Source organism: Amblyomma mixtum, chromosome 10 (assembly GCF_055824585.1).
Source record: "Amblyomma mixtum isolate Tamu chromosome 10, ASM5582458v1, whole genome shotgun sequence".
Lineage (NCBI taxonomy): Eukaryota > Metazoa > Arthropoda > Arachnida > Ixodida > Ixodidae > Amblyomma > Amblyomma mixtum.
Window position 1 is genome coordinate 2305848 of NC_143021.1, and position 26642 is coordinate 2332489.

The window sequence follows — 26642 nt, forward strand, 5'->3', positions numbered from 1 at the left end:
AGGACAAGATTTCAGAAATGGCTAATAGTGCGAGCTTTAAAGAGGACAGTCTGTAATCATCCTTGGCTGGGAAAGGCTCCCAACATATCGACGAACAAAGACTCTCAGGAACGACAAAGTGGCTGAAGTGTGGGTAAGACAGAAGTGAACAGCCTTGGGCGTGTTGGTAATACATCGTAACTAGATTGAAACGCAGCACAGGAACAAAAAGATGACAACGACAACGAGACTGGAACTTTCAACACAGCGTTCAATACGGAAAGTAGGATATATTAACCCTTCTGAATCAGTCGAAGGAAAAAACAACAACAAAAAAGAAACATGTAAAAGTTGCTGACAAACAGCCAAGTCATGCACTAAGCCAAGACAATAAGCTCTTTGTTTGATAATGCCACAGACGGCCTTTTGATTGTCTTATCGAACAAGGGATGGCAAGATGGTTCCGCGTCGCATTTTTTACCATGTGTAGCCAGATGGCCATATTGTGCTCTTGAAGATGCACGATCAAATGATCAAGCATCTCAATCGAACCACCGTCATTGCCCATTTTAAAGATGAGACCACGAGGCTCATTTCGGAGGCCTGCCATATTAAAAAGCTAGGTAACACCTGTATCAGCAGCCCATCGATAAATCTACTACCCAAGGAACATGCGTATCTTAATCAGTGGCGTGCCTTTTTTCAGTCACGTTGTGTGGTTGTGCGGTATCTTTTTCTCATGCTTTTCTTGATTTTTTTTTTTACTTGCGCAACTTCAGTTTATTGTGGTTTAACCTCCCAAAGTGACTCAGGCTATGAGGGACGCCGCAGTGGAGGGCTCCGAAAATTTCGACCACCTGGGGTTCTTTAATGTGCACTGACACCGCACAGTGCACGGGCCTCTAGAATTTCGCCTCCATCGAAATTCGGCCACCATGGCTGGAATCGAACCCGATTCCGGCCGCGGTGGCCTTCATTTATATGCTGCCTCACCTGTAGCAATAGGCCATCTGGTGTTTGTCCTTCTCGTCTTCTGCTGCGCTGTTTTATCCAATTCTTCAAACACGTACCAACCAGCCCGTATTTCGCCTCTTCTGGAATCCCTGTTTTTCTTTTGCACTTATCACGTCATTACAAGTACACCATGAAAATTGACTGTTAACGATTTGTGTTGGGGACCAAAAAAAAAAGACTCATGAGCACATAGTCAGAAATGCAGCTAAGGTTGAACCACTCCTCTACTGCAGTTTATCGAGTCTGCAGGTGTTGGAGACGTATGTTTTATGCTGAAAGTTGGCCTGCATTGATAAATCATCCTGTTTCAATGACAAAGACAATGAGATGCCCTGCAAGCAAGCTGCAGTACGACAAGACCACCTGGCAAAGTCAGCTATGGCAGTGGTGCGACCGAAAGATGTGCAATCTCACCAGTGCCGCAGGAGACGAGACGGTTGGCGAGGCCAATCTCGTGGGCCTCCTTTGCAGAGACTGGCCGACCGGTCAGGACCAGGTCCAGGGCCCGCGAGAGGCCAATCAGGGCGGGCAGGCGTGCTGAGCCTCCAGCCATGAGCGGCACCCCTGCTGGACAGAAGGGGCACTCCTGTGGGCACAGCAGAGAAGATGGGGGAGCACTCGCGGAATAATCGTTGCCGCAGCAGGTGCACCAGTCAGTGGCAACGCAAATATTTCAGTCCCATCTATGTCCGCACAATACCCCATTAACCATCATCCAACCTTGCGTTACATAACAGAGGTTGCCCCCTGAAGGATATCCCGGTTTCCCCCTATAACAAAATGTGCACTCCTCTTTTCTATGAGAGAAAAGTTGTTTGCAGGCACAGAGATAAATTAACAAGGGAACTGTGTGAGATATACCACATCCACGTGAATGGCGACACAAGTGTAGGCACTGCCTCGGTGCTTCTCCACGACTGTGAGATTAAGTAATCTTGATTCCTATGATTAGAAGTGATTGCAGGGTAGCATGCATCTTGGTTGTTTCTTGGAGGAATTAATGTATGTATTTTTTCCAATGAACCTCAGTTGTTAGTCAGCGCTTGTCCTTCTTCTTCCTTCTGTCTTGTCTGTCGTAGCTGCGCTGTTTTTTACTTCGTCAATGATAAAGCAATCGACCGTTTGGATGCACAGTGATCCCCTGACCAATCCATTAACTCTGCCTGGATAATCTTGCGGGTAAGTGGGTATTTGTATCTCAGGACAATGGTGCATGCTTTGCAAAATGGCACGCAACTCAAGTTGCCACAGGGATCTGCACTTTGGCCGGAACTCAGCACATTTCTTCTGCTGTCACCACCACCAATGAATTCGCACTTCCTGCGGTGGGCACTGAGGAACCCTCCCCACTTTTCCCCTACATTTCCACAGTGTTCACGGAGGCGGTCGTGGACACACCTACCACTTTGTCTGACATATCTCTTGCCACATGAAATCGGTAGAATGTGCACGACCGATTCCGCACATTTCACGTGCCTCTTTCCTTGTGCCTCTCCTTGCATTCGAGATTGTGAGAGGTGCCGGGATCAGTTATTCTGCACAGTTTTTTTCTTACGCCTTCTTTAATTCCACGTACCGTCTGTCTGTGCGCTTCAAGTTTTTGGAATGTCTCACCAACACGCCCAAACAATCACTTAGCCAAGCCACATTCATCAGCCCCTTTTTCTAACCGGTGCAGTGTTTGTTTATGAACCAAAGCCCAGAAAGGCGCTGAAAGGGGTCTCCCAAGGAGTGGCAAAAAGGTCCCCTGTCTAAATTTGTAAAACAGAAAAAACCACAAAAACCAGTCAAGCAACATTTCGGGGGGCAGCAAGGTGTGTCCTTACACGGGGCTATACAGGTGTGTTCATAAGAGCTGCTGGTCAACATGCCAAGTGTTTGTAATCAATCAGCATTTTTTGCTCTGTCCATTCCCACAGAGAGTGAAGCTTTTGTGCTGACAAGAGCGGTAGGACTATAGGAATCAGTATGAATAAAGTACGAGTAATGTAGTAGTAAAGCTGCCCCTCACAGCCTCAGCCCGAATAGCAGCTTACGAGCATCCCACAAGAGGCTGCATCTTGCCATTTCTCACCCATTGATCAGCACCCAGCGATAAAAAAGCAGCAGCTTGCAAGTGCCCATAGATATGTGGGCAGACGACACTCAAGCAGAATGCTTGTCGACATTAATATTCCAGCCCCTTGTTTACTTACTTATGTGCCTTAAAGGGACAGTGAGGAGAGCACTATCAATATTTTTTTTATAGTAAAATCAGATAGTTCGGCATTTCATGGCTTTGTTGCCACTTGGCCGGCAGCGAAAGATGCATTTATTTCCAAGAAATTTGGATTCGAAGTTGAAAAAGTTTTTCCCGCCGCTCTGATTCAAACTTGGGATTCTCTTATGACGACACAGGACTAAGTGACGTGAAACATGACGTGTACATGACGTAACGCAGACTCCATGATTTCTGGCGGCCAGCAGAGCGGCCTAGCAGCAGCCGAAAAGAAAGCTACCGCCGGCCGCACGTTGAAGGCATCTATCTGCTATTGCGGCCGTCGCTACAGTCGCTTCGCTTACGTTTGCACCGGCGTTTTGCCAGCGTTACGATGGATCCCGTTGTCGAAGTCGTCAACGAAGTTCTCGCAAATAGACACCTTTAGCATACCGTGTACCTTGGTACCATTAGCGGAATACCGGGAGCCTGCCTACCGCCGATGAAAGGGCGCTGATTCGTCCCGATGCTGCAGGGTGCGTGCGTAGCTGCCGGGCACGTGGCGCCATCTGGCGACGTCAAGGAGATTTGCGCATGCATTGGCTGTGCCTCAGTGATTCGTGACTTCACGGGTCCTAGCGTTGCTAGAACCATTGGTTCTAGCAACACTGTTTTGTCCTATGACGTCACCACGCTTGTACTTGCGAGTTTGGTCTGTGGCGGCGATACCTGTATTTTAGTTCTTGCCCTTTTCTACGTTACAAGAGCGTTGTTGTCGGTATGAGTGGCGTTTTTGTAATCAGGAGCTGGTATTCTGTCGATGCAAGCCAACTTCAATTTCTCCTCAGTGTCCCTTTAAGGGCCCCATATGGGGTCAGTTAAACAATGTTGATTATAAAAAGCACTTAAGTGAAAACCATACTTCGGGAAGTGCACAGAGTGGTTTGCCAGCAAAAATTCAAGAACAAAGTAAAAGAATTTTCAGAAGAAGAATTTTCTCATCAGCTGTTCCAGCTTTTCGATAGACTGCGGCAAAGGATTCGAGCAAGACATGTATGTACAATTACAGACAGCTTGTTATATTTCACACATATTACTTCTTCAAGAAACACTGCACTAACAGTTATTGATTCGCTCGCAACTGTGCTGGTGAGTCCGCGATTCCTGAGTGTATTTTGTTGCCAGCTGGCGTTATTGTGGTCGTAGCAATGAATGCCTTGTTTGCGTCAGCCACCGAGCCTTTCCTTTGTTCCCTCCGAGCAAGGCCATGCTTGGTAGCGCAGCACGCAATCTTGGGGTGGGGTCCAGGCGATTTTGAATTGTGTGAGCCGTGGTTAAACGTATTTATCTCCCCCTATTAGAAACCCCACAATATATGCAACATGTGGCCTTCAATAAACACAGTTGGAGCCCTGTCAGTCTTTCTGCATGGTTGGTGCTAAATTTAGTGCTGTTTTTGCCTTCTGTTAGACAATACTCCACCCAGCAAGATGCACTCTCAAACGAGCATCCAACCATGTTACACAGTTTTAACAACTGAACTATGCCCACACCAAGCAGGGGATGCAACACAACAGGGGATACAGCCCTGCATATCAAGCGGGAAAAAAAGAAACTCCGTGAAGCCGACCATCCAAGTCAGCTTAACATTCTATTCTCTCCAAAGCCTTCAGGAAGGACGTATGGAGGTGACACTTGCAGGCAAACTGTTCCATTGAGAGATGGCAAGCAGCAGAGGTGAATATTCACACAAATTTGCGTGTGCAAATATCGGTCTATTTTATATGGATGGTATCAACAAGAAGATATATGGGGAGAACCGCTTCTCGAAAGTCTACTGAACCATGATATAGCTTATGCATGAAAGATAGGCGGGCATTTAGTCTTTTAGTGTGCTAAAGCACTGTTCAAGACTACTCTGGGGGGTTATACTGCGACAGTCATCAGCAAAGAAATGAACTCCAGCGGCTGCGTAGGTCAGAGACCAGCAACCAACCAGCCTTTATCCCCCACAGCTGTCTGTCCTGGACATCCTCAGGGAATTTGCTGCAGAAATGCTGAGTCCAACTCTCCCTAAACCGTCAGCAATGCTGGTGCATCATGCTGTCCAGCTGTGTGCTTCCCGAGACCTCTCCTGACGCATCCCCAACAGGCAAGGTGCACATGGGTATTTCTCAAGGAAGCACCTGAGGCTATGAAGGCAAATGATTTTCTTGCTTTGATCCCAAGGGAAGCGATGCCTTCAGCCCATTCTGCACACGAGTTAGCTGAGCAGCAGCTGCATCGCTGGATACTTTTGCTGGCACACTGCATGGTTGCACCAGTGACTTTCTCCAAGCACCTATATATGTTTGCACGTAGCTTAATAGCAGGAAAACAAATATTACATCTGGCAACCACCTCTACTGCCTCATCCATAGAGTTTCTTACTGTTACCTAGAGGGAAAGCTGGTGCCCCGTCTATGGTAGTTTGCGTGGAGCCCCCTCGAGACCACTTCAGCCACCATGGGTGCTCAAAGCATCATGGGCCGGTGAGCTACCCACTGCAGAACCGCAACTTTTGGCCAAAAAATAATGCAAAAATGAATGCTGTTCAATGAATACGAATGTTCTAACATTCGATATTCTGTCTGTAAATTGCAACAAACGAGCAGAAAAGCATTTAAGTGCAAAGTTTGCCCAAAATAAGAGACGGCTAGCTCTCCTATTGACCAAGTAATGAACACCACAAAAACTAATATTTCGTAAATAACAGGCATGTTTTTAAAAGTAAATGTTTTCAAAAAAAAGAAAATGTTGTTGTTTGGACACTTTAAGAGGTTTTTATTGGCATTTCAGAAAAGTGAAACCTTTTATTGGCATCGTGTGCTGTTGCGCTTTCATAACTATGGCTTTTGCACACTGCGTTCGCGCGAAAGCTATCTGCACACACACGAACAGCGTTTTCGGAATGAAACATCTCTGTAGGGCCACTCCATGTTCCCGAAAAAATACGACTGTCCCGCACCAAGTAGCTCACCGTCCCATGATGCACTGAGCGTCCATGGTGGCTGAAGTGCAGCACCGCCAGCTTTCCCTCTGGGTAATAGTAAGAAACTCTATAGCCTTATCAGTGCATTGGAAATACGAAAAAAGCTGAGCATCGCATGCGAATATACAAGCCCGGATTTGCAAGCAGACGATATGTGCCAGCACGTGATGTAGAAACCCATTTCGGTGGCGCTCCCTGCCTCGTACTAGCGCTCTGTGTATTTTTTCCTTCTGCCGGGCACTGAAAGAACGCAGGAGGCACTGACTTGCTCATTGTTGCCAGTCTTTATGCCCAGCTTCCACACCACTTAATTCGAAACACAACAGGTTCAACTTCAATTGAGCACAATGAAGAGCACTATGGAGGAGAGAATGAGACGGGAAGACAGCAGGGTGTGTCAAGGAACAGACGTGAGTTAATGGCACCCTAGTTGAGACCAGGAGGAAGAAGTGGGCCTGGGCAGCAGGGCGAGTCACGGGTAGCAGACTGGATTCCAACAGAAGGCGGGTGTAGCAGGGGGTGGCGGAAATACCGGTGGGTGGATGAGGTTAACATTGGGATAAGCTGGCACAGGACAGGGCTCTCTGGAGAAATACGTGTCTGGCAGGGGGAGTAGCCAGGCTGCTGCTGCCTAGGATAAGAAGTGGGCTGACAACATATCCCCCTTGAAAACAGACTGGTGGAGAAGGGTGCCCCTGAGAGCATGCAGCAGGCAGAGTTACCAAAGCGCCGTCCGAAGAGTCCCATGACAGCCGTCTCCTCGACCACGCGCAGGTCGCACCACAGAGCCAGCTCCATGCCTGCGCCCACTGCGTAGCCAGACACTGCGGCCACGGTGGGCTTCCGTGTGTCCGGAATGCACTGCAGGCAGAGAAGCAGATGGGACCACTGACATTCGTTTTTGGAACGCACTCTGCGTGACGCGAGCACACAGGGTACAAAGCTTACATTAACGTTTACCAGCAGACGGGGCCACTGATCGCAAGAATTAAAGCACAACAAAACGGCACAAAGTAGCAGGAAAAACAACAGGACAAGCGCTATCCTGTCCTGTCGTTTTTTCTCCTACTTGTTGCGCTTTAATTCTTGCCAGCTATGAACCAACATGCCCCAGAGAGTGTTTTAATGAAGGGCCACTGACATTAATTTCTGGAACTCGCTCTGCGTGACGTAAGCACACAGGGTACAATGCTTACATTAACGTTTACCAGCAGACGGCGAGGGGTTTAAAATTGGGGAGATATACGCGTATCCCCCCGCTTAAGCGCGGCTCTCAGTCCAAAACCGCTGGACCCACCCCGTGATCACGTACGCTACCGAGCGCTCACCGACCACGGTGGGCCTTGCTCTGAGGGAACAAAGGAACGACACACTGGCTGACACAAACGAGGCATTTATTGCAACAACAACAATAATGCCAGCTAGCAACATAATACGCTGAGGAATCGAGGACATCCAACTCACCAACACGGTTACAAGCAAACGTTCGCCAACGGTAGGGCAGAGGGAAACTCCGAGGCCCGACAGGACAAGATGCAGGGGAATGTTTCTCCCCACGAGGGTTCGCACAAGCCGGCGAGCAGAGATGTGCGCGACACGTCCACGCGTTTTCCCGGGCCGAAGCAGAAGAGCACCATGTTGAATGGTACGGCAAAACAGCGCTGACGGACGGGACGGAAGAAGATGAGACAAACACATGCGCTGACTAACAACCAAATGGTTTATTGCGAAAGAGGGGTGCAATATAAAGCATAGAAGGGAAAACTGCGGTGTAAACATGACAAGGCATACATTCGGGATATCATCAATGATTAAGAAAAGCGATCTCCTGTGGGAATAGAGCCACCGATGGTTGGCTTACACATGAGTTGCCTAATGTGTGAATGTGAAAGGCCTCCGATATCAGGCGTGAGGTGTGATCTCTATACTTGGCGATGATAGTGGTTTGGTCTAAAAACGCCTCACATTTGTCGCAATCTGCGAAATGAATGACCATGTTATTTCGGCGTGACTTGTTTTCTATGTCTTTCGCGTGTTCGCGTAGCCGATCATTGACGCACCGTCCGGTCTCCCCGATGTAAAATCGGCCGCATGACAGTGGAACCTTGTAGATCACACAGAACCTTGTAGATGTGAGGCGTTTTTAGACCAAACCACTATCATCGCCAAGTATAGAGATCACACCTCACGCCTGATATCGGAGGCCTTTCACATTCACACATTAGGCAACTCATGTGTAAGCCAACCATCGGTGGCTCTATTCCCACAGGAGATCGCTTTTCTTAATCATTGATGATATCCCGAATGTATGCCTTGTCATGTTTACACCGCAGTTTTCCCTTCTATGCTTTATATTGCACCCCTCTTTCGCAATAAACCATTTGGTTGTTAGTCAGCGCATGTGTTTGTCTCATCTTCTTCCGTCCCGTCCGTCAGCGCTGTTTTGCCGTACCATTCAACATGAACCAACCAAACCGACTCAGCCCTCTCCTTGAAGAGCACCATCCCTACCCTGCGCGCACGCAGCCAAACACTATCCGTGGTGCTAGTGTCACTGCTACGTGAGCGCCCTCCCCTGTTAGTTAAACTGAGAAGAGTGCATTGCGGGGAAGCTAACCACAGTTGAGGGTGCATTGCGGGAAAGCGAACCACAGGGGACAAGTGTGTCCCCACAACGGGTGACTGACATTAATTTTTAGAACTCGCTATGCGTGACGTAAGTACACCGGGTACAATGCTTACCAGCAGACGGGGCCACTGACATTAATCTTAACAACTTACTCTGCAGGGCTGAGGGCCATATATATTCTGTTCTATTTGAATCACCTGACGCTAATTTCACGTCAAATTTGTTATTCTTGTTATTTTTTGTTCTTTTGTTATGCTTTTCTATGCTTACATGCTTTTGTATGACTGTTTCACATCACTGTCTTCCCCCCCCCCCCTTATGTAATGTCCCAGACGGGATCTTTAAGGGTTCAATAAATGATGATGATGATGATGATGAAGACGTAAGCACATGGGGTACAATGCTTAAAGTAACGTTAACAGTCTGGAGAGAGAAAACCAGTTTACAATGCATGGTGAAGCAGTGAGGGGTACACTGATCTGTGGCCTGCAGGCACCCAGTAGAAGAAGTGGAGTGCATCTCACAGGCATTCTCGGCTGGTACTGAGGTGCTGGGCTCATATGCTAGGGTTGCACCCGTGGGCTATGCCAATGAGGCAAAATGAAAAAAACCACTAAGGCAGCGACAGGAATAAGATAAGGACAGCTGCGTGCTGCAAGAGAAAGAGGGGCAACCCTAGCTCAGATGAAGAGGGGGAAATCCTAGGAGGGGGACTATGCTCAGCCTACATCAACAGTCTGTTTCCATCTCTTTCAACGTCCCTCGTCTTCTGATGCACCTGCTACTCTTGAGCGGAAGCAGGGGCAAAAAATTCAGGGGGGCACTTTGTTCACCTAAAGTGCGGTGAGGCGAAAGCCTTAAGCACGGTGTTGTTGCTTGTGTCACTGTTGCTTGTGTTGTTAACTCTTTCGCTACCGCGCCATAGGCCATCGTTCGCATATGATCGATTCAAATCGCCCGCGCAAAAAAGCTAATTTTGGAGCGTCGTGGACGTGCTACGCCATCTAGTTAGCGAGCACAACAACTGCTGTTTCGATTGCAGCCTTGGTTTCAGTGTTTCGACATGAGGGGGCGCCGTGAAAAATAAAACTTTGAACGGCTGCAGCAGCGTCAGCCGGAGAAAATGGCGTCCGCGTCGCCGCGCGCTCCTCGAAAGCGAAAGCTGACACCGAGCACGTCGGCCGGTTTCGGTTTCTGCGATGAAAGCAGAGGTTATTAGTCGGGCAACAATGTACAAACGTCGGATTTCGGTTTCGACAGCTTGACTTCGCCTCGGGAGCCTGGAACGTCAGCGCATACTTGCATATAAGTTCTGTTTTCGTTCGCTGTGTGTTTTCTGCGGTGCATACGGTTTGTAATTGATGACAGTGGTTTATTTTAGTGCTTCAGGGTCTTGATAACGTATGGCGAAGAGAGTTTGCCAAATGCTCAAGGTCGCGTCGCGTTTTTCAACCAAGACGACAGCTAGGTGTCCATATCGGCACATCGCTGCGGAGCGGCACTCGGAGATTCGCTCGACTTCTCGACTTTTTTTTTATGCTCTTCACGGCGGATATGATGAAGGCCGTGTGCGGAAACACTAATAAGTATGCATGGATGAAGATTTTCAGCAAATTCGGCGTGACGGCTCATGGGAAGACGTGAATCTGTTGGATATTCTGATGTTCATTGGAATCATCATATACATTGGAATTGTTGACCTGCCACGACTGCATCTCTACTGAAATACCAGAATAATCTATTCTGGCCCTCTGCCATCAAAAATCATTTCTCAAAATTGGTTTTTCCCTTTTTGTTTGTTCTTTTTTTGCACGTAACGGACCCGGATAATTCAGTGGCGGCAGCTTCTATTGGCAAGACTTGGAAAGTGTCCTGGCTTTTGAACCACATCGATAAAACTTATTTCATCCATCCTGATGTTTTAGAGCTTGCCTAAAATGCCAAATTTTATCAGCTGGCTTTCAGGGAGCAGCTCATTCAAGAAATCTTCGGTTATGATGAGGGAAAAGAAGTCCACGCCCCCAATCCTCCCATAGAATCCATTCAACACCAACCGAAAGGAATGAAAAAAAGAAGAAACTGCAAGCTCGGCTATCAGAGAACAAGGGAGGAACAAAGATAAAACCTTATGTGAAGCACTTGTCAGTCTACCTCTGCTTCACATTTTCACCCTTGATTGCTCTTCACAGTGGCACCACAGTCATGACCCCTGACTTGACAAGCCATGGAAAGTGCAGTAAATTTTTCTCATAGCTGAAACTGTGAATAATGACAGCTATAAACATGTGCAACAGTTTGTATATTCCAGTTTTCCTCTAAGCAAGTTCGGGCTTAGTGCAGCCGGTAATTCTTGTTTTTGCTATATACTTTTTTTGTGTTTTTAGCGAATTTCACAAATAAATGTTCATTTACTTTTGCACAAACAACTCTTCTGTTTGTATCATTCAGAAGTGTAACTAATAAGCTACAATTTCATGCATTGCAATATGTGCTGGCTGTATTAGTTCTTGTGAAAAAATTTTTTATTTCAGTACACTCCAAATTGTGCATTTTTCCGCGGTAGCGAAAGAGTTAAGGTGTTAAGCTTCGCCTCTAAGAGTGAAATGCGACAGCGTCTTGCAACGCTGCCAAGGAGTCCATAGAACGCCATCACCTTTCGGTTCTACGCCTTGCTCGTCGGTAAACTGGTTTTTGAGGAAAGGAAATGTATCTGTCTCACATATTTCGGTGGACACCTGAACCTCACTGTACCGGGAAGGGAGGAAGATGGGAGTGAGCGAAGACACCGTATTCACTAGACGCGCCTTTGCTCATTCCAAACCATCGAGCTGGCATGGCAGAGTGGTTAGCATGCACGTCTCACACTCCGGAGACCGGGGTTCGATTCCGAACTCGACCAATTTCCTACTTGGTTTTATTTATTTATCTGGCCTGACTAGAAACGTTAATTAGGCTAACTGGGTAATTAAGCAATTAAAAAAACTCATTCCCACTTACTTGGAGCATCACTATACGATCCCTTTAATTGGTTGCATGGTAACTAGCCAAAGTACAATTGGGCCCGTTTGAAATTCGCGCACTGCGATGTCACGACTGTTTCGACCAATTGAAAAGCGTGACATTTCTGTCGATACAACGATGAGGCATTAAAGGCCTTAATAACAGACAAGCACACTGCAGTGGTTACTGCCTATGAGCAGCAACAAACCTTATGCAGGCTTCCCATACTGGGCACACAGCATCACTCGGCAGTGCAGAACACATACCACCAGCTTTGTCTGCTAGGGACTTTGGAAAAAACAATTGTGCTTCCACTAAAATCAACATTGTGCCTATTGTCTTCTGCTTACATGGCCGCGCAGGTATTTGACTTCTTTTTTTGATAGACAAACTGATGGCTTGCTTAGGCATATCAACAAAACTTGGGTAGGGCCTAGTTGGTACATGGCGCTTGTGTGTGTCCCTGTGTCTTTCTTCGTGGTTCGTCCTTTGATTGCGCATTGCTTAGGCATAGCTCTCCTGAATCACGGATGGCCCAGGCTTCCAGGATGCCAGCTGGTCTTTGTTCTTTTCCAGCACGGGGTGAAGGTCAGCGGGTCTTGTTGGCTTTTTTGCACAATTCGAAATCCCTGCAGTGGATTGTGCTGGACTTCCCTGCTATTGCAGTAGCATGCTCTCTTGCTCTGTCATTAACAGACCTCCCGGTCTGCCTGATGTAATGCTTTCCGCAGAAAAGGGGGATGTGAAAATATTAGAAGATATTTATAACGATTGCACAGCTACCATAGTTCTCCATAAAGTCAGCAAATAAAATTCCAACAAGGAAAGGTGTCGGGCAGGGAGACACGATATCACCTATGCTATTCACCGCCTCTTTGCATTAGGTATTCCGGGGTCTGAAATGGGAACAGTTAGGGATAAGAGTTAATGGAGAATACCTGAGTAATTTGTGATTAGCTGATGACACTGCCTTGCTAAGCCACTCAGGACAAGAACAGCAAAGCATGATCAATCAGTTAGACAGGCAGAGCACAACAGTGGGGCTAAAAATTAACGCACATTACATATTCAACAGTCTAGCAAAAGAACAGCAGTTCGCACTTGGTGACGAGGTGCTGGAAGTAGTAAGAGAATATGTCTACTTAGGGCAGGTAGTGACCGCTGATCCGGATCATGAGAGGGAAATAACTAGAAGAATAAGAATGGGGTGGAGCGCATATGGCAGGTTCTCTCAGATCATGAATGGTAGCTTACCAATATCCCTGAAGAGAGAAGTATACAACAGCTGTATCCTACCGGTACTCACCTATGGGGCAGAAACGTGGAGGCTAACAATGAGGTTTCAGCTTAAGTTAAGGACAACGCAGCGAGCTATGGAAAGAAAAATGATAGGTCTAACATTAAGACATTGGAGTGGGTGAGAGAACAAACGCAGGTTAATGACATCCTAGTTGAAATCAAGAGGAAGAAGTGGGCTTGGGCAGGGCATGTAATGCGAAGGCAGGATAACCGCTGGTCCTTAAGGGTAACGAGGTGGATTCCAAGAGAAGGCAAGCATAGCAGGGGGCGGCAGAAAGTTAGGTGGGCAGATGAGATTAAGAAGTTTGCTAGACTATGGTGGCCGCAACTGGCGAAGGACAGATGAGAGCAACCTTCTTAGAGCAATCTTCGGGATGATCTCGCCCACACGGGGCAATGCAGGAAAGGTGGTGAAGATACTTTGTGTAGAAGTGTGGAGGCAGATTCATCTGTTCTACGAGTTTCTCAAGGTAAGAGCTTAGGACGCAAAATAGTTTCGACAGTATTCCGCATCTACACGCTTTTGCATCGAGCAGATGTGGAAGGTACGGTTCCTGCCTTCAGTATGAGCTTGCTCAGAGAAGCAGAAAATGGGCGTCCTAACTAGAAAGAACCCAGTTGTCACCGTCTGACACGTCCAGCTATTGTCCTCATCCATTGACGTGTTGGAGCACGGACCAAAGTTCGTGCTTCCAGCTAAACTTGATGCTGCAGGGAAGCTCGCCATCGTCACACATGTCACTACAAGAGTGAATGATGAAGACGCCAGCCGAATTGTGGCTGAAGGAATTGACATTTTATGCCAGACAAATGGACGAATATGAGGGAAGCAAAGTATTGAACCAGTCATAAAGGAACTGAAAGGAAAAAATCTCAAGCTGTGCCTTGCAGATAAAGAAGGCGGTTTCGTGGTATTGGATTCCAGAAGTTATGGAAAGAAAGCTTTTCAAGCCACGAAAAATAACTTTTGTGAAGTGCACAAAAAGGACCTAACGGCAGCAAAAAAGGCTGTTTTATCGCTGCTCAAATGCATCAACTTAATGCCACTCTACCTCAAGGTCAAAGCCACAACGCAAAGCACCCTATCCGTGTTTTTCATTGCCAATACGCACAATGTTCGGATCCCTTTCCGGGTGATCTTGTTGGAAGCGCACACTTGGCAAATGCTTCTTTCGGCTTATCTGGTCAAGCAACTAAGCCAGGTAAACGTGGAAGATCCCTTTAGAATCAAGAACTCTGAAGAATTAATCTCCAAGAACATATCTTCAGGCTTTTCACTGGACATTGAAGATATGTATTATTCCATCCCACATGACGAATTGATGAATGTGCTATGGGAAACCATCGAGAAGCAGGGGGCCATATCGTTTTGAAATGCCGCCAGAGTATCAGCAGCCACATTGCTGGAGGTGTTGGGAGCCTACCTTAGGTCCACCATCGCTACCCACGAAGACTCTTGTCCTCTCTACCTCGTTTCTGTTGTGTCGTGTCTTTTGAGCAAAAAACCCAGAATGCTTAGGCACCAACTAGCCTACAAAAACGTACTCGCATGTAATGGAGGCTTCTCTGATGCTCTTTTTGTAAGTGCAGCGATGGCGCATAGGTAGAGCATCCGCCTCGCGTGCAAGAGGACCAGGGTTCAAATCACGGTTCCACGCAATTCTCCACCAGATTTGCAAAACTAACTCCACGTGTCGATGGAATTGCATAACCACGCCTGGGGTGCGGCCTGATCTCGGTGACCAGAACCGACAGCGCACTTCCTCACCAGAGCAGGATTTGGCCACCCTGGTGAAGTACTACCTGGCCGCAACCTTCTATGAACAAACCAATTAACCCCCGGCCCTCAGTCCCCAGCGGCTACGGAGCAGCTGACCAAGGCAGCGCTCAGACCTGCGACGCAGCGGATGGGGCCAAGAATCTCGGGCTCCGGACAGGCGGCCATTGGAAATTGAACCTGGCAATGTTTAACGCAAGAACCTTATCCAATGAGGCTAGCTTAGCAGTGCTGTTGGAGGAATTAGCCGGTATTAAATGGGATGTCATAGGGCTTAGCGAGGTTAGGAGGACAGATGAGGCGTATACAGTTCTAAGGGGCGGGCATGTACACTCGCCGTCAAAAGTAAATGGAAGGCAACTTTGTCACAAAAAATTAATTTCTTTAAATCTAAAGCACAATGGTCCATGTTTGTTGGTGCACAGTGCAATTCGCACAATCACAATTAGGCTGCACATATGTATTCAAGGATGCATGAAGTGAGGGGGCAATGATTAAAATTTTTCGTTAATATTGCCTTCCATTTACTTCTGATGGCACATGTACTGCGCTATTAAAGATTAGCGGACAGACAAGAACTAGGTGTGGGATTCCTCATCAATCAGGATACAGCTGGCAGCGTAGATGAGCTCTGTGGTATTAACGAGAGGGTGGAAGCCATCGTATTCATGCTTAATATGAGGTACAAGCTAAAGGTGGTGCAGGCCGACACACCCACATCAAGCCATGATGACCAGATAGTTGAAAGCTTATGAGGATGTGGAATCGACAATGACCAAAGTAAAATCACAGTACTCTGTACTGATGGGCGACTTTAATGCAAAGGTAGGTAAAAAGCAGGCTGGAGACAAGGCGGTAGGTGACTATGGCATAGGTTCTAGGAACAGTAGGGGAGAGTTATTAGTAGAGTTCGCAGATAGAAATAATTTACGGATTATGAATACCTTCTTCCGCAAACGAGCGAACAGGAAGTGGACGTGGAAGAGCCCCAATGGTGAGACTAAAAATGAAATAGACTTCATACTGTGCGCTCAGCCTGGCATCGTAGAGGATGTGGAGGTCCTCGGTAAGGTCTGTTGTAGCGACCACAGAATGGTAAGGTCTCGTGTTAGCTTAGATTTGAAGAGGGAACGGAGGAAACTGGTGAAGCGAAAGGCTATTAACGAGTTAGCATTAAGAGGGAAGGTGGAGGAATTCAGAATGTCGCTGCAAAACAGAGATCACGCCTCGAGTTAAACTGCAACACACTCTCGCGCTGTGCGCATTGCACCCCACCGTCTTCATCAACTCTCACCTGCGGAACGAACACATCAGATCATCAGCTTAACCTCGTTTAGAGCTTAACTTGAGTTTAATATCGTCACCAGACGTGCCGACTACCCAGAAAAGCAAAACCATGAGCCAGACAGGCTAAACACATGCATTCGTACCTCTGCTTGGTTTAACTACGTTAAACCCACTGCTTTTTAATTTTTTTGTATATGTTTCTTTGTGATCGCTATCATTGCCCATTTTTGGTTTACTGCGTGGCCGCTCGCAGCGTGTCTCTTATTTTAGTAGCGCAAAGCCAGCACATGAGCAATGAACAAGAAAATCAAAATTTCCTTGCACTCGCCAGCGCCTCTCGTAGTCACAGTGTGACGAAGTGTAAATAAATGGCTTAGGTAGACCACACTAGCTGGCTTTGCCACCTCCAAAAGTGTCAGCAAAAAAGGAAAAGTTGAGATCGCATCATCCAATAGCCGGTGCATTCATCATGTGATTGCTTTTGTAGCGCGCACTCCGGTTCTTAAAATGCCGTCATAACATATTGCTTTCGTCGTAAGTGGGATTGCAGTATTCCTCACAAGGTAAGCAACAGCCGTAAGCAGCCATATGCACTTAGATGAAAGCGGGGGCTCGGCCGAGACACATATGGCTATGTTGCTGATTGCTACGCTAGATCTTGCAGAGCTGCACTGCACGCAAGTTGCGGTGAAAATGAATGAGCAGGCTGGATCCTTGTACAAAAACCGCTGTTTTATAAAAAGCAACGAGAGAAAGTAAGCACCATTTAGCAGTGGTTACTGCCGATCAGACACGGTTTTTAGTGACTCGATTTTGCAGCCAAGCTTTCAGGTGACAACGCGTCCATTCCAAGCCCAAGCACCGATCCCCAGAAAGCCCAACTACCAATCCAATGTGAGCCTGTTGGCCAGAACACAGTCGGTGCAAACAGGGCTCGCACAGCCATTCATGCCCCCTTGCCGACAGCCACGCCCCCTTAGCGGCGCGCGCTGTCCCTGTAGGAAACTTTGGCCGGAGTTTCCTGACCAGAAAAAACACTCAGGCACTAAGGCACAAGCAAGGCAACATAAGGAATTTTGATACGGAGAAAATCCAGCATGATCTAAAGAGCGGAGCAAGCCTAAAAGCAGTGAAGAGGAAACTAGGCATGGGTAAAAACCAGATGTGTGCGATAAGAGACAAAGAGGGCAATGTCATCAGCAATATGGATAAGACAGTTAAAGTAGCTGAACAGTTCTACACAAATCTATACAGTAGCGAATGTAATCAGAATGTTACTGAGAGAGGCAGTCGAGCACAGCAATGGGACATCCCACCAGTAATGAAAGAGGAAGTAGAGAAAGCCTTAGGAGCAATGCAAAGGGGGAAAGCAGCTGGTGAGGATCAGGTAACAGAAGATCTCTTGAAGGACGGAGGAGAGATTGTGCTCGAAAATCTAGCCACCCTGCATACGCAATGCCTTGTGACCTCAAGCAAAGTAGAAGCGTGGAAGAATGCTAACATTATCTTAATTCATAAGAAAGGAGACGTCAAGGACTTGGAAGAATTACACAGACTGATCAGCTTGTCCTGCCTACAAGCTATTTACTAAGGTAATCGCAAATAGACTTTAATCAACCAAATGAATTTTCGTAAAAGATACTCCACAATAGACCATATTCACACTATCAATCAGGTGAGAGAGAAATGCACAAAATATAAGCAACCCCCAATATATAGCCTTCATTGATTACTAGAAAGCATTTCACTCAGCGGAAACCTGAGTAGTCATGCAGGAATTGCGGAATCAGGGTGTAGAAGAGTCTTATATAGAAATACTGCAAGAGAAATGCAAGAACGTTTCTCTGACAAAAATCGGAAGCATAGCCAAGAAGTTATGTGATAGGATGAACTTGACAAAAATAATGAAAGCTCTGACAAAAAAACCGAACCCTGAAGTGTTTTTTATGACGAAAACACAAAGAGACAGGAGTGCCCACTGCCAGAACCAGAAAATGGTCTTGGCTTTTCCCCAACAACATCTAATAGATTACTGCTTGAAGACCCTCTCTGTGTCAAAAATTTGGAAGATGTAGTGAAGTTCTTGATGCTAAATGAAACCAAAGAGATGCACATCGATATCAAAGATTACTCAATACTTGAGAAATAATTGATGGAATCCATCACCGACACCATTGACAAGCCTGGAGCCATGGCCCTCCAGAACGCAGCTGTTGTCTACCTATATGTATGTGGTATGGAATGTTCTGCAAAAAGAAGGCTCATGTATAGCTCCCACTTTCTTGCCTCTCAACGTGTTAAAACTGAACTTAGACAAGCCTTCAGATTTGTTGACGATTTCTTTGTGTTTTTAGATTGGGACAAACAGGAAATGTCTAACCAAGTTTCATCAGTGCTGTCTGTGTGCCATCTCCTCTAGTATTGATGCACAAACTTCTGGTTGAAAATGTTTTAAAATTTCTGGATTTAGAAACTCACTTTTCTCTGGACTCTGTTTGCTAGATCACGGCCGCTCAATAGAGGCGCACTTGGTGCGGCCCGCCGCGTCGCGCCTCAATGGCTGGGGAAGCGCGTATTGGGAGAAGTTCAAGTTTCCGCCGTTATTCTCCGCGGGGGCGCCACCTCTCCGTGACAAGTCGCCGCTGGCACAGACGGCCAGACGACGCGGAAGGAGTGCGCTGGCTGTGTTGGCGTGTGTTTTCGCTGTAACTGCTCTGCATGACCGCGTGGTTCTGCTAGTTCTGCGTGCTTATCATCGGTGCCTGTGTCGACAGCGTCCTAAGCGCATGCGACACCATGCCACGCAACTGCTGCGTGCCGCTGTGCACCACAAATGAAAGAAAAGATCCGAAGATCGGTTACCATGAGTTCCCGCAGAAGCAGCAAGCTATGCAACATGGTGGTTTCAGCCCTTCATCCCTATTTTGAGCAATGTCCGGAGTTGATTTGCGAGAGAGAAGACCGCAGTCACATCGAGGACATCTGCAAAGCCTTTCTAACTAAACTAATGCGACCACTGCTGACCAGTTGGGCAGAAAACATCAATCTTACGGTGGAAAAAATCATACTTGCACATAAACCGCTTTCGAGGAAAGTTTTTCGCTTGTAAAATAGGCTTGAATTCCTTCGGTATATCACGTGGCTTCAAAATAAAACGCAAAACATTGGCCGAGCCTGCTGGAGTCTGGTTTAACTGGCTGTCTTGTGTTGTTTCTTTTGCAACTGTTTGTGTCAGCAGTACATTTACGAGGGCAATCCGAAAAGTAAGGTCTCCAAAGGGCTGCGACCGCAGGGAAACTATATGCGTGGCTGCTCTGCTATGTTAATTGTTCCCCGTCTTCCAAAGAAGCCATGACTCAGCGCGAAAGGGACTGTCAATCTTGGCCCGGCAACCATTAGAAATGGAGCTCCCGTTTGTCGCTACCGCCAGGAGCGAAGTTCACGCAAATGGCGTTCAACCAATCGAAAATTATCGCCAGTTGACGGAAGTGTACGGAGAGTCTTGCATTGGATGTTAAAAACTTGCGCAAGTGGTGTAGGGAGTTCGCAGCTGGTAGCACTGGAATTCACGACGAAGAAGCGGAAGACCGACAATTTCTGATGAGACAGTCGCCAAGGTCGAAGAAATGATGCGGCAAGATCGGAGGATCACACTCGACGAACTCTGCATTTTGGTTCCTGGCGTTTCTAGAAGCACTATTCATAGGTGTTCGACAGCAAAGTTTAAATATCGGGAGGTGTGCGCAAGGCGGGTTGCGCGAATGCTCACAGACGACCATCAACGGCAACGCGTTGACTCCTCCCGCGAATTTCTTCCGCGTTCTGGAGATGAAAAGGAGACCTTTTTTGGATTCTTTTGTTACGGGTGATGAAACCTAGACATTACACTTCACGCCTGAGACCAAGCAAGAATCACGTGAGTGGCGGCACTCATCTTCGCCCAAGGCGCGAAAATTCAAGCGAACACAGGCTGCCGGCAAAGGCAACTGCGTTTTGGGATCGAAAATGGGTATTGTTGGTAGACTTCTTGGCTCATTCAAAATCGCAGAAGAGGACCAACGCTCGCTCCCACGTTGCCTGTCAAACCATCGCTCTTCTAGAACAGTTTGTATGGGACGTCATCAGCCACTCACCCTACAGTCCGGACTTGGTACCAAGTGACTACCACTTGTTTCCAAAGCTAAAAGAACACCACGCTGCAAGGCGCTTCACTGATGATGACGAAGTGAAAGATGCGGTCAAACGCTTCCTCAACGGCATAGCGGCGAGCTGGTATGACATGGGCATACAAAAACTGCCCCAGTAGAAGAATGGTGTCCCTTTTAAGTGATTTGTAATTTGCTTAAAGTAAACATATCTTTCGATTTATAAAAGAACTGCAAACCTTAATTTTGGGATGGCCCTCGTACTTGGTGGTACCCACTTGAAACTATTTTCAGCGAAAACGGAGCAACAGGCTGAACTATAATGCTGAACGTTACGACCACAAACGTAAGTCTACAGAGAGTGAACATTGAATAAGTGGCCCGAAACCTTGTTGTAATAAGTTATCACAGTGGTTGAAACGCCCGTAACTGAATGGATGGCGACTCGGCGAAGCGCACTCCTGCCTCGATTCTCGGTGTAAATGCACGTGCGATTTGGAAAAGCGCAGTGATGGTGACATGCCGCTATCATGCTATCAGTAGCAAACTTGCACGTGGCATGACCATAATGTGTGAAACGCAGCTCATAAATGCTAAAATTATAAAGCGCCTACCGCGCGGACGCCTAAACGAAAGCACTGCCTCGGCCGCTGCGCACAGCTCTCCGCCCGGACTCGTCCCGGAGCGGTGGCGCCGCAGCGGTGGCGATGAGAACTAGGCGCAATACGGCTCTTTCGGGCGACGCGACGGGCCGCACCCAGTGCGCTCTCCATTGAGCGGCCGTGGCTAGATGTACTAACCTAGAGTGCGCAAACCTATTAGCCCACAATGAAATGAATAAAAGATCCACTGTCTTTCAATCCTGTCTAACCAATCTAACCAATGCACTTAACAAATCATGTAAGCATCTAATGTAAAGCAGTTTCCATTACCAGATCCGTCGCCTTAGAGAGGCGGAATATCCTTATAATGTCACCCCAACTGTTGCCAAAAAAATATTCAAATTTGAAGTCTTAAGAACCATCCGAGAGCAACCACAAGCAAGCGTCCCTAGATGCTGTCATTCCCTGCATCCATGCTGCCTCGCACGGCTGAAAAAGGTGGCTGCAAGGGCAGTGTTTTTTTCTGCTCCAAAATGTCTAGGAATAATAATGTGTGTCAACCCAGAATGTCGACAGCTAGCCTGCAAAAAGAAGCACGGCCAGAATCATGCTATATTGTGACACAAGAGTGGTGCACTCCATTCCGCTGAGTTGTGGTTCCACAAACATAGGACAGATGGGAAGATGTGCGCATGACAGACAGTATGAGCATCATTGTATGACACACAACCAGCTACAGTGTCACACAAGTGCCCACTACAAAAAAACAAATGCCAACCCAACTGCAAGAACACATGCGCACTAAAAAGGGCTGAAAACCAAATATAACCAAAAAAAAAACTTGAAACTTTGGAAATCAAGAAGTGTGGAGAATCCTGTATCAGTAGCTCCTCAGTGTCTTTATCGCCAAAGGAGCTAGTGCCTTTGGCATCCACTGCATGAATGGCAGGTGTTCTCACGAGGTGTACTATAGGGGATAAAAGTGGTATACTTTTCTATGTCAGCGGGAGCAACGGAAAATTGCAGCATTTGGTCAAACAAAAGCACGAAACATAGAAATGAGCCAAGCAACATGCCTGCTCACAATAAAGCTCACGCATTCACTGTCTACATCCCAGATGCTGATGGCGCTGCAACACAGTTTTTCGTTGCTCTGGCTCCCGCTGCGAGGAGCATACCTCTTTTGTCCCCGATAGTACATGACGCCAGTTTTTCATGTTTATCGCTTGGCTGCACATATTATTACGGGGGGGTTAGCCCAGCGGCAGACGGGACAGGCCACAGTCAGAAGGCACACTGAGCTAAATCACTCCAGCACACACTGCCACGTCCTCGTCCTCGTCCACTGCCGAACGTCCCAAAATAACGTCGCCTTCGCCTAGCAACTATGCACCGTAACACTACCCCCCCCCCCCTCCTTCGCCAGGCGGAAGGAAGCACAGTCCCTGGGCATCCTAAGGTGGTGGGTTTGAATGGTAGGGCTTAAGATGGGCGACGTGTACGAGCTGTGTGGAGGGGGCCACACGAGGAGTGTGGGGTTGCAGGGGTGCGATCTCGTAGGTAACAATGCTCAGTTGCCGCAAGATGCAATAAGGACCCACGTAATGAGGCAGCAACTTCTCACACAGGACCGACACGACACACAGGGAGCCAGAGGAGTACAAGGGAGTCGGGAGGGTAATGGCCGTCACGGTGACGAAGGTCGTACCGTCGTTTTTGAGCGAGTTGTGAAGTGTCGAGGTGATCTCGAGCGATTTGGCGGGCAGCGTCAGCTCGGGCAATGGCGTCACAAGCGTAACTGCTGGTACAAGGGTCGTGAGGCAGGAGGCTGTCGAAGGGTAGCAGCGGGTCGCGGCCAAAGAGCAGGTAGAAGGGGGAGTAGCCGGTGGTATCGTGGCGTGTGGAATTGTAGGCGAACGTCACGAAAGGTAAACTGACGTCTCAGTCACGATGGTGGTCTGAGACATACATAGACAGCATGTCCGTCAGGGTCCGGTTAAGACGCTCAGTAAGGCCGTTGGTCTGAGGATGGTAGGCCGTCGTGAACCTGTGGCGGGTGGAGCATGAGCGCAGAAGGTCGTGGACCACTTTAGAAAGAAAGCAGGGGCCGCGATCCGTAAGCAGTTGACGAGGAGCGCCATGAAGTAGGACGACGTCATGGAGAAGAAAGTCGGCAACATCGGAGGCACAGCTGGTAGGGATAGCGCGCGTGATAGCGTACCGGGTAGTGTAATCGGTCGCAACGGCAATCCACTTGTTCCTGGATGTTGATGGGGGGAAAGGACCAAGCAGGTCGAGACCAACACGGAAAAATGGGTCAGTCGGCATGTCGATGGGCTGAAGCTGGCCACTGGGTGGAAGTGGGGGCGTTTTCCGGTGCTGGCATTGATCACAAGCAGCAACATAACCGCGGAAAGAGCGGTAAAGGCCAGGCCAGAAGAACCGCCTGCGCACGCTGTCGTACGTGCGTGACACGCCTAGGTGCCCTGCAGTAGGAGCATCATGAAGCTGGGCAAGTATTGTGGAGTGGAGATGGGTCGGGACGACGAGCAAAAGGTCGGCGCCATCTGGGTGCATATTGCGTCGGTACAGAGTATTGTGATGCAGCACAAACAGGCGCAGAGTAGGACCGGAAGGGTCGCTGCGGAGGCGGTCGACTATGAGGCGCAGAGATGGATCACGGCGCTGCTCGTCACCAATGTTTAGAAAGTCTGATACGGACAGTACACAGTCGTCGGTATCACGGGTGTGGGAATCAGGGGGATCGACAGGATGGCGGGACAGACAGTCAGCGTCTTGGTGCAGCTGGCCGGACTTGTAGACAACAGTAAATGTGTATTCTTGCAAACGCAAGGCCCAGCGAGCCAGACGGCCTGTAGGGTCTTTAAGGGAGGACAGCCAACACAGAGCATGGTGGTCCGTAACTACGCAGAAGGGCCTTCCAAACAAATAAGGGCGGAATTTTGTTAACGCCCAAACAAGAGCAAGGCACTACCGCTCCGTAATGGAGTAGTTACGTTCGGAAGGAGAGAGCAGGCGGCTGGCGTAAGCAATCACACAAAAGTGCTCGTGTTGGCGCTGCGCAAGAATGGTGCCAATGCCATGGCCACTGGCGTCTGCTCGAAGTTCCGTAGGCGCAGATGGGTCGAAATGGGCCAGCACAGGTGGAGCAGTGAGGGCCGCAACAAGTGCCGTGAAGGAGCGAGCTTGGTCAAGGCCCCAGGAGAAAGGGACATCCTTCTTCAGGAGGGTGGTAAGGGGACGGGCCGTTCGGGATAAACCGGGCGAAGTTCGGGATAAACCGGCGAAAATACGAGCAGAGCCCGAGGAAACTGCGCACATCGCTCGAGGAACGGGGAGTGGGGAACTCACGAACGGCACGAACTTTGTCAGGGTCGGGCTTCACACCAAACGCATCAACCAAGAGGCCGAGGACCTTAATTTGGCGCTGGCCAAAGGTGCCCTTCTTGGAGTTCAGTTGGAGACCAGCGCGATGGAAGACCGCAAGGATAGTAGCAAGACGGCGTATGTGGCTTTCGAACGTTGAGGAGAAAACGACAACATCATCTAGGTAGCACAAGCACGTTGTCCATTTGAAGCCATGCAGAAGCGAGTCCATCATGCGCTCGAAGGTGGCAGGAGCGTTGGAGAGGCCGAAAGGCATAACTTTGAATTGGTACAGGCCATCGGGAGTGATAAAGGCAGTCTTCTCACGATCCCGTTCGTCAACAGCGATTTGCCAGCAGCCTCAACGGAGATCAATAGAAGAAAAGTAGCTGGCACCATGTAGACAGTCGAGGGCGTCCTCAATTCTCGGAAGAGGATAGACGTCTTTCTTCGTTACTTGATTAAGATGACGATAGTCGACACAGAAGCGCCAGCTGCCATCTTTCTTTTTGACCAACACCCCAGGGGCTGCTAGAAGGCTCGATAATGTTGTTCGCCAGTATCTTGTCCACCTCTGTTTGGATGACATGGCGCTCAGGAAGAGAGACACAATAGGGCCTCCTGTGTATAGGGCCGGCATCGCCCGTATTGATGCGATGGGTCAACACAGAAGTTTGGCCAAGAGGACGATTCCCGAAATCGAAGACATCACTGTAGGAAGCTAAAAGGGCGCAGAGGGCGTTAGCGTGGTCAGGTGGCAAATCCGCCGCGATCATTGCAAAAGTAGGGTCCGGGCGTGAAGCGGCCGAGAGGGGAAGGGCATGGAGACCAGCGTTAGGCTCAGCTGTTAGAGCAGAAACTGTACATTCGGCCAATGGAACCAGTTCAGCGAGTGCGATGCCACAGGGTAAAACTTGGGGGGAGAGACTGAAGTTCAGAATCGGAAGGTAGGTGCGGTTGCCGGTGACGGTCAGGACTGTGTGTGGAAGGATGACGTTACGCTGCAGGACAACGTCCTTGATTGGGTACGTGACGTAGACACCATCAGGAACGGCGGGAAACGGGGACATAGGGACATAGACTGCAGCGTCACGCGGCAAGCGAGTAAATTCAGCGGCACGTAAGCGAGGCGGCTTGGTATCGGCGCTTTCGGAGCAGAGCGGCAAGTCCAAACGAAGAAGGCCAGTGGCGCAATCAATTAGAGCCGCGTGCGTCGTTAAAAAGTCGATGCCGAGGATCACATCGTGGGGGCAATGGTCGAGGACAGTGAACACGAGAGGGGTTGTACGACCAGCAATGGAAACACGCGCAGTGCACAGTCCAACAACGGCAGCAGCACTTCCGTTGGCGACGCGAACGGCTGAGGAAACGGCAGGTGTCACAACCTTCTTCAGACGACGGGGAAACGAGGAGCTCAGGACAGAAATTTGGGCGTCAATAAGAGCGGTAACTGGTGCACCGTCCACGCAGATATCGAGAAGGTTGCGGCGAGGAGCGAGGGTCAGGAGAGGATTTTCGGGCCGGGTCATCAATGCAGCATCACCTCCGGGAGCTGCATTGGTTAGTTTTCCAAGTGAGAGCCAGGTAAGGGTGGAGTAGACGGGCGTCGAAATTGCGGAGAACGAGAGCGGCAGATCTGAGGGGAAGGCGAGCGGCTGGACCTTCGCGGGGTCGAAGTGTCGAAAGCGTGTGGAGACTCACCACAGGAAGACGTCTGGCGTGGTTCGAAGCCGGCACGGCGATCATAATTGGAACTAGGTCCGTAGTCTGCACGACGATCGTAAGTGGAACGGAGGTGAGGTGGTGAAAACCAACGGCTGCGGCAGTGACGGGAAATGTGGCCGACACGCGAACAGGTGAAGCAGATTGGGCGGTCGTCCGGGGTGCGCCAATCTGCAGGATTCCGGTAGCGGTAACGTGGTAGTACGGTCGGAGTCGGTGAAGCAGCAGCAACCAGTGGAGCGGTGTTTGGCAAACAGGGCGACGCAGATGGCAGGCCAGAATTGAGGCCCACGTTCGCAAACTCCTGGCGAACGACGGCCTGGATCAGTGCAATCGTAGAGTCGGCTGGTTGAGGGGCGAAGGTGACGGGAGTCATAGCTTCCAGTTCTCTGCGGACGATTCTAGTTAAATTGGCAGGATGGGACGGTGTTCGCAGTGTTGGCAGGTCTTCGCAGGAGGATGTCGCCGCGATGTTCGGAAGGCGATCGAAACGAGAAGCAATACGGCGATGTTTTGCCTGCTCGAATTGCCGGCATACCTGGAGGACGGAGTCAACCGTTGCACAATCTTTAC

The 26642-nt window shown here is 48.7% G+C and overlaps 1 protein-coding gene across 10 annotated transcripts in view; it reads right to left on the minus strand.

The window, feature by feature from the left end:
• LOC149324986 (uncharacterized) overlaps window positions 1-26642 on the minus strand; it is a 52611-nt gene that overhangs the window by 8931 nt on the left and 17038 nt on the right. For 4 of the 10 annotated variants that reach the window (XM_089562456.1, XM_089562461.1, XM_089562457.1 and 1 more), the window contains exons 4-5: window positions 6944-7082; window positions 1408-1560 (exon numbers count right to left, since the gene is read on the minus strand). In XM_089562456.1, coding sequence (XP_089418582.1) covers window positions 1408-1560; window positions 6944-7082 — 292 coding nt within the window. Of the gene's footprint in view, window positions 1-1407; window positions 1580-6943; window positions 7083-26642 lie in introns of all 10 variants that reach the window. The other 6 variants (XR_016285959.1, XR_016285960.1, XM_089562460.1 and 3 more) reach the window with 3 other exon arrangements.